Here is an 18741-nt window from a genome sequence, read left to right on the forward strand (position 1 = left end):
TACATGGAGCTTCCCATGTGTTTACTCATGGAGAGTCATGTGTGTGATTAGAACAACCTGGTCTGGATAAGTGAAACAGAACTCTCACACTATTTGTAAATCAGCACAGATATAGGTCATCCAAGGATAAGCCAGAGCATTGTAATACATTTTCAGAAATTGCAAAAATATCATCATCATCATCTTCTGGCTTCTCCTATTTTACTTGGAGTCATCACAATGCTGGTTGATCACACTTCTCCATCTTTTCCTATCAGTCACCCATTCCTCTTCCAATCACCCAGCGTTTTAAGTCTTTCGCCACCGCATTTTTCCACCTGGCTTTCCTCTTCCCCTTCTTCCAGGCAATCACATCTCCTTTACTCGTCTCAACATATTTCCTCTCTCTCTCTCTTCCCCAGAACAGATGACTGTGCCACAGCATGCAAAAATACAAGGCTTTAATTTCCACAAATCATCTTATTTTTTATACATATAAATTTATAATATGTATGTCACAAGTGTTTTCATTTTAAATAAAATGGTGCTGATACTTTTAATCACAACATCAAAAAGTTTCACATATAAAAATACAACCTGGCCAACAGTGGCAAATGTAATTTCCAATATTGTCCTGGCAGGTGGCGCTGTTCAGGCAAGGATGTGAAAGGCAGGCTGGGACGTAGATATCACAGTGTTGACCCATGAATCGGCTGTTTGAACAGTCACAGCTATATCTGCAATAATAACATAAAAATTGTTGCAAAGAATCAGTACTCACCAGGGACGGAGCTTAAAGTGACCAGGCCAGAAGTGTTATTCGCAGAATTAATAGTTCTTATTTTTATGTTTCTTTGATTTAATAAATGCATGAACAAGACTGCAACATTTTAAATATTTTCTCATTAATTCTTCAGTCATTCTTCTCAGTTTTGATTTAAAACCCATTGAAATTCCATAACCAGATACTGACATCAACCCCTTTTCCACTACTCATATAACAACATTTCTTGTGGAATTACACCTGCTCTATCAAATTAAGCAATACATAACTTGATTCCGCATTGAAAGGAATAAAAGTTCAACAGAAAAATATATAGATGTGGGAAAGTCAGAAAGTGGACTACTGTAATTCCATATCCTTAGTCACTCAATGCAGTGATAGTTAATCTGAGATAAGATGGTAATTTTTAAAGCAAGTTTTGTATTTAATGATAACTTAGAGACAGCCACAAGGTAACCAGAAATGATCATTTATTGACTATGATTATTCTTTGCTCTCTGCTCATGCTAAACTGAGGTTCTGAGGCTCTGACTGACAGTCAACCCTTTCATGCTCTGATCTCATTTCAGGAGCTTATCGCATTAGACAGACACCTTTTGAAAGGGGACAAATATACAGCATCACAAAGGGCCACTATCATCACGGAGATAGTGTTTGCCATCTGGTTGCATGCCTGTGATGCAACAATATAAATCAAATGGAGCCATTGCTGTGTCACTTGCAGTTGGTGTTGTGAACATTCTGATGAATGGCTTTCATTTGTCCCCAATATAAAAAGCAGTTTGCCAAATACTTGCTTCTTGCCACATGAAAAGCATAAGTTAAACATTAAATGCTTGACACTTTGAGTTCATGCTTGCAACTGTTTATCTTTAAATCTTCTCAAATAATCCTCAAAGAACCAAGACCTTTTGCATACACTTTTTGTGTGACTCCAAAGTGACAGTCGGCATTATAGTTTTTTCACAGTACTTCAAGATTCGTAAGATAGTTGCTATTTATTTTTTAAAAAGACTATATTCCAAAACATACGTCAAACATCCAAACTTTTGGCTAAAGATCATTTTATTTTCTCAAATTCATGCAATTTAGAAGTACAAGATGACCACAATAGTTCAGAAGTGTTGGCTTTCTTTGTTAGTTTTGACTGGTATTCCATGTAATTAATAATCATAGCCCAGGTTTTGCAGTAAAACCAACAGTGAGGATATCAGCAAGTGTGGCAATCATACATTCGGTCCCTTCACACAAGTCATTGATATAAGTTGTAAATAGTTGTGGCCCCAACACTGATCCCTGTGGCTCTTTGATGACACAAAGGTTAGTAGGAAAGTAAGTTGTGAAGAGGACATAAGGATTCTGCAAAGGGACATTTGGCAGATGAAGTATAACGTGGGAAAATGTGAATTTGTCCCCTTTGGCAGGAAGAATAGAAAAGCAGCATTTTATCTAATTGGAGATAGATTGCAGAGCTCTGAGGTACAGAGGGATCTGGGTGTCCTGGTGCATGAATCAGGAAACGTTAGTAAGCAGGTACAGCTGGTGATTAGGAAGGCAAATGGAATGTTGTTGTTTATTGCAAAGGGAATGGAATATGGAAGTAGGGGTGTTTTGTTACAATTGTGCAGGACGTTAGTAAGACCACATCTGGAATACTGTGTACAGTTTTGGTCTCCTTATTTGAGAAAGGGTATATATGTGCAAGAAATAGTTCAGAGAGAGTTCACTCGACTGATACCTGGGGTGGGGGTTACCTTTCGAGGAAAGGTTGGACAGGCTGGGCCTGTATCCATTGGGGTCTAGATGATTGAGAGATTATCTTATTGAAACATATATAATCCTGAAGGGATTTGACAGGGTGGATGCTGAAAGGATATTTCCCTTTGTGGGAGACACTAGAACTAGGGGGCTCAGTTTAAAAATAAAGAGTCTCCCATTTAAGATGGAGATGAGAAGAATTTTTTTTTCTCAGAGGGTCATGAATCTTTGGAACTCTCTTCCATGGATAGCAGTGGAGACAGGGTTATTGAATAGTTTTAAGGCTGTGGTTGACAGATTCTTGACTAACAAGGGAGTCAAAGGTTATCGGGGTTGACAGAATGTGGAGTTGAGGCCACAATCAGATCAGCCATGATCTTAGTGAATAACGGAACAGGCTCAAGGGGCCAAATGGCCTACTCCTGCTCCTAATTCATATATTCATATGTTCATATCAGTGCTTACTGTTATTAAAATATAAACCAGACAGCAACTTCCAGGAGCCACATGTGCTGTTAAGACCAGAAATCATGAAGTTGCTGTTTGAGTTGACCTGCTCATCCAGAAGTTTTGTTATACCAGCATCTTGCCAGGAGGCTTGACATTGAAACACATGGAGCCTGTGAAGTTGGGGTACTTATGTGATAGATACCCATTGAACTTGGCAACTTTTTATTTATTTCTGTCTTTCACTTCCTTTCCTCTATAAATCCCATCTTTCTTTCTCTTTCTTTATTTTGCTTTCTATGTATAATTTTACATAGAATTAACTGTACTACCTTACACTAGCTGGTTTAGACTCAGCATGCCTTAGTTAGGATTCTTCAAACTGGTTAAGGAGATGCACAGTTGTTTGCCCTGTTCACAACAGGCCCCAGATCTTCTTGAGAGGGCACCTCGCTGTTTTACATTTCGACATATTGCAAATTACATTGCAAAAGTCCATGGAAGGTCTGTGGGAGAGTGTAAGTGTATTGAACAGCTGGTGTCCTTTGTTGGCTACTGACTGCAAAATCTGGGCCAATGTTTACTTAATGTTGCCTTTATGATACAACTTACCCATTTGCTTTGTCTATACATTGCCCTCCATTCTGGCATGGCTGACTAGCACATTCATCGAGATTTATTTCGCAGTTGGTGCCTTTGAACCCGGATACACATGTGCATGAGTAGCTGGCAAAGTGGTCCTGGCAGGTTGCACCATTCAGGCACGGCTGTGACAAGCATTCATTGATTTCTAGTTCACAATTAGTTCCTACAACATATAATCCAATAAATTGATCCATTGGCACGACATAAAGAAATTTCAACAATTAAACATCATCTCTTATTTTAACTTGGGTTAATACTTGCCAGTGATCTGGAAGTACAAGATCAATAGATCACCCTAGAGATATGGTTTGAATCCCACTTGGGATTCACATTTGCTGAGTTTTTCCCAATTGCCTAAAAAGGGAAGGAAAACTGCAGGGAGATGGAAGAAATAATTCTTCCATCAATCATGTGTGCCTTTTAACAGGTGTAATGATCTGTGCTATTGGCTGTTTTCACTGAGAATACAATCCATGAAATATGACAACAGGAAATCAATGGAAATTAAGATCAAGAGAGGTGCACAACGAGAGGCTGATCCAATATCACCCATTTTAGGTTCCTGTCCAAAGTCAAAATTACTCCCAATAAGCTGATGCAATGTTAAAGAAGATTGTAAGGATAGAATGTGAGATACTGGGATGATAGACTCAGAAAAATAGCAGCACCATATTAAGATAATATCATCTATTTCTGTTTTTTGCACACAAAAAATTATTTAAGCAATATAAATAACACAGTGTTTTGGGCGGGGGAGAAGGGATAAACTGAAACCCCAATTCCCTTCCCTTCCTGCCCATTGTTATGACCAAGCAGTTGGTAAAGCTGAGTTTTTTTTTAAATCCCAGAGGGAAACTTTTAACAACTGTCATAACCTATAATTTTAAGTGTTATGTTTGAGATGCAACTCTAAATTCAGGAATCATACCACCAGTTCTCAAGAGGTTTTATATTAAGCTAAATGAAACATTTTATTAATTTACACAAGTTAAATATATACATATGACTACAAATTACTACGATCATAACTTTTAACAAATTCCCAAACTAATCTCCATTAAGGCAACAGCAACTCATAGACTTAACCAGACACTAGGCAAAGCATTTTCACCGTACAAATTCAAAATGAGGTTCTTTTCACTTTGGTTCCTGTGGAGACAGTTGGAGGCTTACAGCTACTTTTGATCTCACATTGCTTCTGCTCTACACACACAAAACAGTTGTCTTGTTATACTTAGCACAGCCCATTGAACATAAATTCTCATTGTATCACCAGCCTCTTCTAACAATAAAACCCATTTCATAGTACCAATTTTATTAGTAATATAAACATATTACTTGGTCTCTGCTAGCTAGGTGGTAGTTTTCACCCTGCTTCTTGAATGGTCTATTCAAAAAATGCAAATGCACTCTACCTCTCTGTTTACATGTCAAAACTAGTACACATCAAAACACCCAGACTAGCTGGTTTTAATCCAATTATGACACAACCACAGGCTAAACCTCTATTTTAAAAGAAAAATAATATTATATACATTAATAGTTTCATGACACCGTAATTAGTGTGGTTTTTTGGAAAGGTAGGTGTGTATGTTTCTAAGCCCTTTTAGCGTGTGGTCAATTAAAAATAAAAGCAGACTTTTGTGGGTGAAAGAAAGAAGGTTATTTATTTTCATGATCACCCCAAAAGTCCAATCAAGACATCACTCACTCACACACTAACATTCGAAAAAGATACCGTTAAAAAAAAACAGTGCTCTTTTACAAATGGTAAACAAAAGAATAGTTCATAGTCACATGACTGGCTTGATATAGGAGAATCGTCATTGCGAACCCGGTAAAGAAAATAGTCTTTTCCACTCTCGAGTTATAGTTTAGTTGGGTTCAAACAACTGGAATCGGAGATCAGGATTATTGCAGGACTTCCTTGAAGTGGTGGCTCTTCAGCAGATCATGAAGTCGGTTCCTTGTGGCTGCCTTACCAGGAGGTTAAGTTCTGTACTGGTGGACCTTTGAGAGAAAGGAATCAGGCTGGGACGCTTTTAAGATTTTACAGTCTCCTGTGCTTAAAGGCAAAGGTGACACTGCCCTTTTTCTGCAGCTGCTGTGCCTTGCAGTTTTCAGTGTTCTCTGCAGACTGCCAGTTTGAATAAAAAGGGGCAGCCGAAAAACATGGATGCCTCACTATTTGACTGCTTACAGCTCCCTTACAAGTATGGTCATGGCCTTACTTTGCTTAGCCACATCCTGGGCTATTGTTTTCAGACATCCCCCTGGAGGCTTACGTCCATTACTGTCTTTGTTTCTGAAAAGACCCATTCAAACCAGGAATACCGTTCTGGATGGTTTCAGGATGTGCAGGATGACACTTTTTAGTCCGAAATAGGTCCCATTGTCTTGGAAAGACAGTGTGATCTTCACAGAGCTATGCTGCTTGAGCAGGTCCAGTAAAGGGGTGGTGGGGGGGTCCCCACCCAGGGTGATTTAATTAGGAACTTTCCGGAAGCTTCTGATAGTCTGTTGAAGTTGCAAAGGTCACCTGACCCTGGGTGGCTACCTGAACAGTTCATCGGTGTCCATTTTAAATAAAAGACAGTTTCAGAAACTGCTATATGAACAGAGTCCATATTTAAAGTTAGGAATATGACATGTCTTTAGTGGGCATAGCAACAGTAAAATAGGAAATTTAATGTTTAAAAAATGGCTTAGCAAATAATTTACATTAAACAAGTCTAAATTAAAAGATCCTTCGTTTTCATGTTTCTATCCATCAACACTCGCTGATAGATTACGTACAACTGTGGTAATAGCTGCAATTTATTCTTGTGCTTGTTTAACACTGTTACAGTACAAGGGGGAAAATGTCAGTCATGGCTTCCTGGAAATAACCATGTCCAATAGACACCAGGCGTACTCTGAGGTTTTGATCCGGATGCATCTGGTTTGCTTTAATCCCCATATTACCTTCTCTTTTTCAATTTTGTCTAATTAGACATTCCACTTGATTTTTTTTGGAGCCTGGACAGGCCTCACTGAAGTATTTTTTCAAAATTTATTCTTTCACAGAATGTGGGCGTCGCAGGCTAGTCAGCATTTGTTGCTCATCCCTAATTGCCCTTGAGAAGGTGGTGGTGAGCTGCCTTCTTGAACCGCTGCAGTCCATAGATTGTTAGGGCTCATTAATTTTTTTCCATAAATTTTATTGAGACTACCCGCTTGGCATCTCTTCCCCCTCTTCACCCCCCAACCCTACCCCATGCCACCACCAGTGAGACAAATGTTGATCAATACACAATTGCTTTGTTTATAATCCAAATAGATTGTACATTAATTTTCTGCTTTATAAAGGAAAATAACCTTTAAAAACACAGTTTTCAGTGTTTCATGAGTGTAATTTGTACCTTATGTATGCTTATGTGTAACCACAGTGGAGTTATAAAGCAGGCCAAAAAAGGGACAGCTGTATTTCACAGTTAACAAATATATCCATTATATATTGAAAATGTTAAGTGATCTCAGGATTCCAAAGGTAGTTTACCAGTAGTTGGTGTTGTAAATCCAATCATAATAAATTGAAAATGATGAAGTCAGACCAAATGTTATTTTGTGTAGATTATACTGGGAGGAGTAAATGCAAAACTTTAAATAAAAATGGAGTTAATTATTTTCCACTTTGGAAACAGTTTGTAACATTAATAGGGTTGACGTTAATAAAAATTTTCACAGTTACAACTAACTTCCGACTAAGACTGATTAAATACAGCAGCCAAAAAAAACAATAATAATAATTAAACAGCAAATAGTAACAGGCTTGCCCCCTCACATCCATGTCCAAGGGTCACTGTGACAAGGTCTGAGCAAAAGGAGGTGGACTCTGCAGGAGGTGGAACCTTACCTCCTGGAGGTAAGAGGCAAGGTGCCCGTCATGTTCATTAACCATTGTTCACCTCACTTTGACTAATTAAGTTCTTTTCCAAATTGCGGACAGCCTAGGGCTCATGCCTTGCCCATCTGGGGAATGGGATGTATCTACCACAACTGACTCCCCCGATAGGTTGGATTCAAATCACACTTTCTCCCATCAGCCCTGTAGCATCAGCTTGGCAGCTGCCAGTGAGAGGTCAGTCATGTGTCTCCTGTACCAAGTCAGAGGGGCCAGAAGATAGCAAAGTGGTGAGCTGAGGTTAGTTGTGGTCAAGCATCCCACACAAATCAGCAAGCTGCACGTGGGGACAAGAATGATGATGTCCACTTTGCCAGCCCTCCCATTGAATGTGGACACCAACATTTCCTTTGGGATGCATGAGTATGCGGCTGCAATCCAGAATTTACTGCGAACAAACAGGCTGCACACAAGTAGCGTCCCTTTAATATATCTGTCTTAAAGGGACCGTGCAGTGCAACAAACAGACGGTGTCTGTGTACCTACAGCACATCAAAGAATCAAGAATTGTTACAGCACAGAAGGAAGTCATTCGGCCATTGTCTCTGCGCCAGCTCTCCTTAGGGGCAATTTAATTAGTGTCCTTCCCCCACCTTCTCCCATTGCCCTGCACATTCTTTTCAGATAAAAATCCAATTCCCTCTGGAATGCCTTGATTGTATGGAAGGAACTGCAATAGGTTTCCAAGTGAAGCTGTGTGACTTGGGGGTAAACTTGTAGGTGGTGGTGTTCCCATGTGCATGCTACCCTCCTAAGTAGTAGAGGATGTGCATTTGGAAGGTTCTGTCGAAGGAGCCTTGGTGAGTTGCTGCAGTGCATCTTTTAGACGGTACACACTACTGCCACTGTACGTCAGTGGTAGAAAGTATGAATGCTGAAAGTGGTGGATGGGGTGTCAATCAAGTGGCTGCTTCGTTCTGAATGCTGTTGAACTTCTTGAGTGTTATTGGAGCTACATTCATCCAGGCAAGTGGAGAGTATTCCATCACACTTGTGACTTGTGCCTTGGAGATGGTGAACAGGCTTTTGGGAGTCAGGAGGTGAGTTAATCGCTGCTGAATTCCCAGTCTCTGACTTGCTCTTATACGGCTAGTCCAGTTCCGTTTCTGGTCAATGGTAACCCGAAGGATGTTGAAGTGGGGGAATTTATTGATGGTAATGCCATTGAAATCAAGAGGAGATGGTTAGATCCTCTATTATTGGTGATGGTTATTGCCTGCAAGTTGTGTAGTGTGAATGTCAATTGCCTCTTATCAGCCCAAGCTGAATGTTGTCCAGGTCTTGTTGCATTTGGACATGGACTTTAATGTGTGAGGAGCCGTGAATAGTACTGAACACTGTGCAATCATTAGCAAATATCCCCACTTCTGACCTTATGATGAAGGGAAGGTCTTTAATGAAGCAGCTGAAGATGGTTAGGCTGAGGACACTATCCTGAGGAACTCCTAAGTGATGTCTTGGGACTGAGATGATTGACCTCCAACAAACATGCTTTGTTTATTGCTTTGCTTAGTCGGAAGTTAGTTGTAACTGTGAAAATTTTTATTAATGTCAACCCTATTAATGTTACAAACTCTTTCCAAAGTGGAAAATAATTAACTCCATTTTTATTTAAAGTTTTGCATTTACACCTCCCAGTATAATCTACAAAAAATAACATTTGGTCCGACATCATCATTTTCAATTTATTATGATTGGAATTACAACACCAACTACTGGTAAACTACCTTTGGAATCCTGAGATCACTTAACATTTTCAATATATAATGGATATATTTGTTAACTGTGAAATATAGCTGTCCCTTTTTTGGCCTGCTTTATAACTCCACTGTGGTTACACATAAGCATACATAAGGTACAAATTACACTCATGAAACACTGAAAACTGTGTTTTTAAAGGTTATTTTCCTTTATGAAGCAGAAAATTAATGTACAATCTATTTGGATTATAAACAAAGCAATTAAATATGAAAGCAAAATACTGTGGATGCTGGAAATCTGAAATAAAAACATAAAATGCTGGAAAAACTCAGCAGGTCTGGCAGCATCTGTGGAGAGAGAAACAGAGTTAATGTTTCAAGTCCGTATGACTCTTCTTCTCTGATCAAAACTCCGTTACTCTCTCCACAGATGCTGTCAAACCTGTTAAGTTTTTCTAGCATTTTATGTTTTTACTTCATCTTCCTTTATGCTTGGTATGACTCCAATCAGTGGAGAGCTTTCCCCCTGATTCCCACAGACTCCAGTTTTGCTAGTGATCCTTGGTGCTATAATCAGTCAAATGCTGCCTTGATGTCAAGGGCAGTCACCCTCACGTCTCCTGTTGAGTTGATCTCTTTGTACAGGTTTGAACCAAGGCTGTAATGAGGTCAAGAGCCAAGTGGCCTTAATGGACCCAGACTAAGTATCAGTGAGCAGGTTATTGCTGAGTAAGTACCACTTGATAGCACTGTCAACGACCCCTTCCGTCACTTTGCTGATGACCAAGAGTAGCCTGATAGGGCGGTAATTGGCTGGGCTGGATATATCCTGCATTTTATGGGCAGGGGAAACCATTTTGTATGATATGTTTTCAGTGAATGTAAAGTGCCAGAATTCCAACTGGCCAAATTATACTTATCTACAACAACTTGCATTTATATAGCAATTTTTAAAATAGAAAAATGTTCTATTTTAGTATGTTTGTAGATCCTAATTAATTCTTCCTGGATATTCTCTTAACTTCATAATATTTATTGCTAAGACAGTACTGGATAAATGAAGTGATCCTTTGATAGAGTCATAGAGTCATACAGCACAGAAAAAGGCCCTTCGGCCCATCGAGTCTACGCCGGTCAAACAAGTACCTAACTATTTTAATACCATTTTCCAGCACTAGGCCCATAGCCTTAGTATGCCATGGCATCGCAAGTGTACATCCAAATGCTTCTTAAATGTTATGAGGGTTTCTGCCTCTACCACCCTTTCAGGCAGTGAGTTCCAGATTCCCACCACCCTCTGGGTGAAAAAATTCTTCCTCACATCCCCGCTAAACCTCCTGCCCCTTACCTTAAATCTATGCCCCCTGGTTATTGATCCCTTTACCAAGAGGAAAAGTTCCTTCCTGTCTACCCTGTCCATGCCCCTCATAATTTTATACACCTCAATCATGTCCCCCCCTCAATCTCCTCTGCTCCAGGGAAAATAACCCCAGTGATCTCAGCGCAAAAACTATGGGCAGAATTTTGCCCTTGATGGGCGGGCGGGTGGGCCCAACTGGCTCGGTGGCGGGCAGGCAGCTGATTACCGCCACCGAAGCGGGCCCCGCCACCATTTTGAGTGGGAGGGCCAATTAAGGCCCGCCCAGCAGGCTGCCCGACAGGAAGCGCTATGCGCTTCCTGTGCGGGGGGGTGGGGGGAAGGGATTCCCCAACTGTCAGAGTGCGCTGTTTCACGCATGCGCATGAAAGAGCGCACATCTCCCTGAGACTAAGTGCTGTCTCAGAGAGAGCACTGAAAGTTTCATAAACCTCAAAAATAGAATAATGAAAAAATTATTAACATGTCCCCCTCATGTGACAATGTCACACGAGATGGGACATGTTAATAAATATGACAAAAACTTTATTAAACATTTTTTAAACAGACATGAAACCTCATCCCACCAGTGGATGAGGTTTCATGTTTTTTCAGAAGCCCGCTGGGACTCCTGGCCTGCCCACCAGCCTTAAGGTTGGACGGGCAGGTCCTTTAATTGGCTTAATTATCCTGTCAATGGCCTCAATTGGCCATTGACAGGTCGGCGGACGGACAGCTGATCGCGCTGTGTCCCTGCCTTCCTGGATATTTAAATGGGGCGGGATGACGTCCAGGGTTCCTCCCGACATCATCCCGCACCATTTTCGCGTCAGCGAGCGGGCCCTGCCCCCAACTCACCGGCGGAAAAATTCTGGCCTATGAAACTAGGGACATGAGTAGGCCTGCAAGATTGTAGCCAAAATTCAAGTCATAGAGCCATCGTGGAAAAAGGAAGCCATTTGGCCCACTGAGTTTATGCCAGCTAGTCCGGTATGCTAGCTAGCAATCTAGTCAGTTCCACTCCCCTGCTCTATCCCCATAGCCCTGCATGCATGTTTATTTTCAAACATGTTTATTTCCCTCAAGTGGTGATCCAATTTTCTTTTGAAATCATTGATTGTCTCCCCTTCCATCACTTTCGTAAGCAGCAAGTTCCTGCTCATGAACACTGACTAAGTAAAAAAAACTCATCTCTTGCCCAAAACCTTAAATCTGTGTCCTCTAGTCCTTGTGCCATCAGCTAATGGAACAGTTTTTCTTTGTCTACAATTCTCTGACTTGTGCCCCTTTTGAATGTGGCTCCTCACCAAGAGTGCTGGATGGCTGACAACATGAAAAATAGCACAAAAGTAATGATGTTTGTTGCTGGAACGATCAAGAGCAGTATATGGTCATCGTGAGTTATTGAGTGAGTTTAAACGTCAAAGCAGTTTGCTTTCTGCAGATCAATTATTCTATTATTTCTGGAGATCTATTATCATCATTTAAAAAATTTATTTCTGCCGTTAAGTTTCTACCTACGTATTTTTGGCCTCTTGTTCCTAAAATGTGAAAAGCAGAATGACAGGCTCTGCACATCATTCTGCCTAGCTGCCGATTTGAATTGTGCAAGAGATGCCATCAACATTCTGGATCAAAAAGAGTTCAAAACAGAGCCAGTAATTAACTTGCACAATTTGTAACTATATTTTCTTTCAGGACTTGGCGTTCTTCATTAAAAAAAAATGACTCACACAACAGTTAAAAATATTAACCAATAAAAGGCAGAATTTCTGGAACAAATGTACTGACTTCTATAATTTTATATATATAATATATGGTTTAATAATTGATTTATAGATGCTGTGCTGTATCTGGAATATGATCTGGAATGCACTGTCTCAAAGGATGGCAGCAGATTCAATAGTAACTTTGAAAAGGTAATTGGGTCTATACTTAAGACAGCAAAATTGGCAGGACTATGAAGAAGGAGCAGGAAATGGGACTAACTGGATAGCTCTTTCAAAGAGCCAGCACTGGCATGTTGGGCCGAATGGTCCTTTTCTCTGCTGTATCATTCTACAAATTTCTTGCAAAATAAAAAACAAAATCTCCAACTTAAAAGCAAGAACTGAAAATGAACGTTTTTGTTTCTGATTTGAACTTTTGGACTGATAATTGCAGAATTCCTTGGAGAAAGCTTACCAACCGATAGTTAGACTGCCTGGAAAGTACTTCTTACCTGTCAGACCAGGTGGGCAGGCACAGATATACTTGTCAATTTCATTCAGGCATCTACCTTCGTTCTTGCAGGGTTCTGACGCACATTCATCTACTTCAATCTCGCATCGTCTGCCCTGATAGCCAGGCACACAGAAACATGAAAACCCATCCACCTTATCTTTGCACACAGCTCCATTTTCACATGGATTCGATGCGCATTCATTCACGTTGTTTTCACAGTTGGCACCTATGTAACCTGGCGGGCAAACACAGCTGGAGCCAGCAGCATCATCTAAACATGTGGCACCATTCATGCAGGAGATGTTGGCACATTTGTCGAAGTAAATTTCACAACTGGTGCCAGTGTGACCAGGTGGGCAGTCACAAGAGAAGTTGGCTGTGCCTAAAACACTGTTGCATGTTGCATTGTGCAGACAGGGATATGAAGTGCACACATCATATAGTTCCTCGCAATTCTTCCCTGTATATGCCACTGGTGTCTCTGGACAATGGCAAACATAAGTTTCAGAATGTTGCTCACAGGTTGCATTGTTTTTGCAGGGGCTGGAGAGGCACTTGTTCAGATTTGCAGCACAATATGAACCTAAAGAAGGTAACAAGAAAAAGACAAAGTCAGACTCTAAAAATATGACACAAGGTTACAGCAAAGCAAGCAAGTCAGTGGTTTTCAACAGTGATCAGAATTTTTAAAGTTCATTTAAATGATGCTTGTTTTTGCAAGTTAAACTGTTTTAAAAAGCTGCTTCATCCATGACCCGCTGGTGCCATTTTGTATTTACTAGTAATGAAGCTTGTGTGATCTAAATTGATTGATGTGACATTTTATACAACTGGAGTGTTGCACCTGACTACTATTATTTGACTCTGAGTCAGAAAGACATCACATAATGTTGGAAGACACTTCAACAGTACCGGGAGTGCTGCAATGTTGGAGGCGCTGTTTTCTGTTTTTTTTTGTTGAAGCCCTGTTTCCCTCAGGGTAAATACAAAATATCCATGGAACTTTCTGAAGAAAAGCAGGGGATTACTCACTGAATCGTGGGAAATCAAGTAACCCATCTAGCAGGAGCAATGGAAGTAATTTTAACCTAACCCAACCATTAGGAACTGGATGGGTTTGAGTGCAATGCTGGGTTTACAATCCACAGTATTTCACTCTTGATTGATGCCTGTGAAAAGCAATATTGGGTGGACTGTAAGGCCAGTGCCCACCCAATGCCCTGGGTTTCCAACCCAGCGAGACTGGTTGAAGCTATTCCCGATGTTGCTGTAATGGAAACTCATGCCAGATATGTTACACATTTGGGTCAACTCTTAAAATATCACCTGTCTCACATAGATTAGGTGAAGCAGAAAGGTCGAGCAGTAAAAACATTTGGCCAGATTTTCTGATAAAAATAATGGTGATGCCTGCAGTGTTAATCCTTTTATTGAAAATTGTAAAGCAACTTCTGGTGACTACACATGGAGAATTAAACGCACTAGGCAGTAAGTTGTTGCCTGAGATGCCCTGCTCCTCCAGAAACTGTGCAAAAATGGCATCTCGCACATTGACATACTGCAAACTGGGTAAAGTTGTTCCACTTACCTCATAGTTACAAATTAAACTCACCAGAAAAAAATAGGGCTTGTGCATTCCAGTATGCTTATCTTTTTTAATGGTGTGATAAATCTTAATGACTGACCTCCAAACTCTCAAGTGCTGAAGATTAACTTTTATAATCATGGAGTCTCATTCCTTCAGATTCTTAATTGTTAATTTTAAACTAGAAATTATTAAAATATTTTTAAAAATTTTTCTTTTGTTTCTCTGATAGTATATTTTTTCTTTCCATGTCTCTATTTCTCTTCCTGTACCTGATTTAACATAACATGAAATATTCTACCTGACAGTTCCTGGTTTAGACTTCACTGCTCATTAACAATTCTTCAATCAGATTGATTAAGCAGATATAATATAGATAAGGGATGTTGATTAAAGGCAGGCAAACTTGAGATAGAGCTCAGCTGTGATCAAATGTAATAGTGGGACAAACTCAAGGAGCTGAATGGCTCACTCTTGTTCCTATGCTCCTTAAATGCATAGAGGATTTTTCCACTTTCTATACAGTAACATAAAACAACCACTTTTTACACTAACTGTGTTTTTTAATTGCTTCCCCTATTTTTGTCATTAAGTCCCCTGCATTTCACATCATTCTCTCTCTTAAGAGGGATACAGAACAAAGATGATATTTTATTCAAAAGAATTGAGGTACAGATCAGCCATTATCTAACTACATGACTGAGCAGACTCAAGGGGCTGAATGACCTATCCCTGTTCATATGTTGCCATATTCCTTTAACCAAGTCTGCCAAAGCAATAAAATTATTGTCTGCAAGCTCTTGCTGTGCTGAAATGAGCTGTCAGATCTGCCAAAAAAAAATAGTGACTGTACTTTAAAAATACTTCATTGACTTTAAAGTGCTTTGGGAAGTCAGTCTCCATCCTGTCTCAGCTCATCTGCTGCTGAAACCTTCTTTCATGCCTGTTACCAGTAGACCTGACTATTCCAATGATCTCCTGGCTGGTCTCTCACCTTGCACTCTCCACAAACATAAGCTCCTCCAAAATGCCATTGCTCATAACTTAACTTGCACCAAGTCCCATTCACCTATCACCCTGTTCTCAAAGACCGACATTGACACTGTTATAGTGTTAGTATGCTGATTTACTTGGCCATAGCTAAGGACACATTGTGGAGAGAAATCACAGAAATCATGCCAGATAGGTTACACATTTGGGTCAACTCTTAAAATATCACCTGTCTCAGGCACCTATACATAAGACAGGAGAAGTAGGTCATTTGGCCCTTCTAGACCGCTCTGCCGTTCAGTAAGATCATGGGTGAGCATCTACCTCACCCAAACCTTCCCCCACTAAACCCATGCCCATGGATTCCCTGAGTATTCAAAAATCAGTTGACTTCGAGTTGAATATGCTCAATGATTGAGCATTCACAGTTCTCTAAGAGATTTCCAAAGATTCATCATCATTTAAGCAAAGGAATTGCTCTTCATTTCAGTCCTAAATATCTGACTCCTTATTCTGAGACTGGGACCACTAGTTCTAGCCTCCCTGGTCAGGGGGAACATCGTACCAGCATCTGCCCTGTCAAGCTCCTTAAGAATTTTATGTGAAGAACAATGTCCCCAAATGAGGCCATAACAGAATTAAGCACACTACTGTAACCCGGCTTGGGAACAACTTCCAGGACAATGACAGCTTGGTCAGTCACTGGGAAACTAACTTGTGTTAAACTTCTATGTGCCAAGCAAACACAGAAGATCTCTGTCACATTTTGCAGCCTTCAGAGCACATTTGTATCAGGCACGCCACTGCTGCAACAATGATCAAGACCAAACAATGCATTAATTACTTCTTGGAAAACAGCCAGCAGCATACAAGAGCATTCCACCATGTGACAGGGGTCCCCGAATTGCAGGTGTGTTTGACTGACTGTGTGCACTAATATCTCATTGTTATTTAATTCCCGAACAGAAAAGGCTACCATCCCATGAATATGCAGTTGCTCTATGACCAATGGAACAGAACTATACACATGAATGCTTGCTACCTGGCAGCTTCCATAATTCATTTTGTCCTACAGCAGTGTTTGTTGAAAAGCATTTAAGACTGCAGGAATGGTTGCAGGGGGCCAAGAATATATACTGCAACCAAAGCTGATGACACTGCTCTCTAAATCAAAAGTAAGGATTGAAGAGAGGCATGATGCAGCACAAACTCCCACCACGGTTTTAGTCAAGCAAACCACAGAAAGAAGATGAACTCTATCAAGAGACAGTTGATTATCCAATAGAACAAACAACTCAATCAGCAGGGTCTAACCAAACAAACATGTTGTGAAGTGCCTTAAAGGTTCAATGCACAACAGCGATCTTCACATGTGCCAATGCCCTTGCTAAATAAGGGATCATTTGCTTGGCAAAAGATCTGTCAGGAAATATTCTAATACCAAACCCAACTTTTATTAGTATGCGGCAGGGTTCATTGCTTAATGTCAGTATGTGATGTGTGTCTTCTACTCTGTAACCATGTGCTTCGTCTAAGGGATTATCCAGTGACAGGATGAAATGAGGTGGATGGTGGCTGCATCTCAGTATCTGTCTCTAGGGATGAAAATAATCCTGTGCCACCTTGTTCTAGGTTGAGAAAGTCCCTTTAGGGCAGGATTTCCGATCCCAGGTCAGGACCCCAGTGTCACAACGACTTCCACATTCTGATCACACCCTCCTGGGTAAACACACAGTCCAGACAATTTCCGGGTGTAAATGTGCCAGTTGGGCCAGAGTTACATTCGCTGCCCAGTTAGTGGCAGCGGACTTGCAAAGGGAGAGGGACCAGTTCAGGATTACAGAGGAATAGCAGACAGTAGTGTAAGGAAGGCCCCCATGCCAGGGCAGCAACCCTCCTCCTCCTCCTCCCCATCCACAGTTTTCAGATAAGTCACTTCAGGTCACATTGGAGACTGTCACAGCTTGTAGGAGCAATCTCTTTCCTGCTAGCAGTCACAAGAGGCCACAAGGACAGACCAAGAGGACATTTCTGGAGGTTTTCAATGAGGTCAGCAGCAGGGGAGTAGTGGAGGACTTGGGTGCAGTGTTGGAAATGTTTCAATGACCTGTTAGGTCTGGCAGGGTGAGTGATGAAAGAGACACAGGTAGCATGTCACCCAGTCATCAGAAATCCAGAATGCCAAGGAGAGAGGCATCCTGAGGGCATATGGAGGTCTCCTCAGCATGGGAGCAGGGTGTGCAGTAGACCCTTATTAACTCAGCTGGTGGTTCCCTCCAATGATCTAGGGCACCATGAAAGGGCTGAGGTGGTGAGAAATGGTGTAGGGAGGCCACCCCTCAGGTAGCTTGGTTATCATCATCTGCCTCCATGCCCCCTTCGATGGGCGAAGCATCAGAAGAGTCAAGCCCTGTGGCAGAGGCTGCTTCCGTGATGTTGTGGGTGCAGCAGCCTTTGGAGGTGCTCCCGCCCCGTCACCACCATGCCGAGGACAGCTGCCATAGTCATCTCAAGTCCAGAAAGGCTCGAGTGAGCAACCTGGTTCCGCCTTATCATCCGCTGCATGGGGAGAACCTTGTAGCAGTGTCCGTCTGCAGAGACCATTGCGTTGGTGAGATCATTTTGTGAGTGTGTGGAATGCGAAAGGATGTTTAATGGTAGGAAGAGAAAGCACTATTTCATTTGTTGCAGTAGAACGGACTTGTGTGTCTCAATGTAATAGCAGTGATACACCGGAGAATGCTAAGTGAAGGCTGCCATAGCAAGAGAGCGTGCTGTTGAGGATTGTGTATGGCTTAGAGACTGGGGCCTCACTGCCCCTCCCTCCTTATTCCTGGGCCCCTGCTGCCCAGAAGTCTGCCTCTGCTCTGGCAAATGCAACTCTGCATCACTGCTCAAGCCGAAGTCTGTGAGGCTTGAAACCATTTCATTAAGTGCCCTTCTGTGGTTGGCAGTGGACTGTGCATAATGCTAAAAAGCAGCAGCAGTCCTGGTACTGTTGAGCAGGGACCATGTTATCCTCCTGGTAACTTCACTCCTTAAAATTGTAACATTACCTGTGAATAAAAGATTGAGTAGACCAAAGAAATCAATAAAGATCTTTAGGCTCTATTCAAATTCATTTAAAAACATTCATTTAAAAGTTTGGTTTTTGCATGTGGATGATAAATATTATTAGTGCCAGAAGCCCAATCTTTGAATAAATTGGATAAAAGCTTTGCTTTCTTTTGCATCTTAGTCTAAATGGAATAAAGTGTTGCTGCAAATAGAGGTTTAAACAAACTTTAAACTTATTCAATTTACTAAGCACACTCAATAAACAGTCTTTTA

General features: G+C 41.0%; 1 protein-coding gene across 5 annotated transcripts in view; it reads right to left on the reverse strand.

The window, feature by feature from the left end:
• The window catches only part of crb1 (crumbs cell polarity complex component 1), a 130993-nt gene that overhangs the window by 85060 nt on the left and 27192 nt on the right, over positions 1-18741 (reverse strand). For all 5 annotated transcript variants that reach the window (XM_078561722.1, XM_078561721.1, XM_078561720.1 and 2 more), the window contains exons 2-4: positions 12835-13419; positions 3581-3776; positions 577-716 (exon numbers count right to left, since the gene is read on the reverse strand). In XM_078561722.1, the coding sequence (XP_078417848.1) occupies positions 577-716; positions 3581-3776; positions 12835-13419 (921 nt within the window). The remainder of the gene's footprint in view (positions 1-576; positions 717-3580; positions 3777-12834; positions 13420-18741) is intronic.

Source organism: Cetorhinus maximus, chromosome 17 (genome assembly GCF_964194155.1).
Source record: "Cetorhinus maximus chromosome 17, sCetMax3.hap1.1, whole genome shotgun sequence".
NCBI classification, from domain to species: domain Eukaryota; kingdom Metazoa; phylum Chordata; class Chondrichthyes; order Lamniformes; family Cetorhinidae; genus Cetorhinus; species Cetorhinus maximus.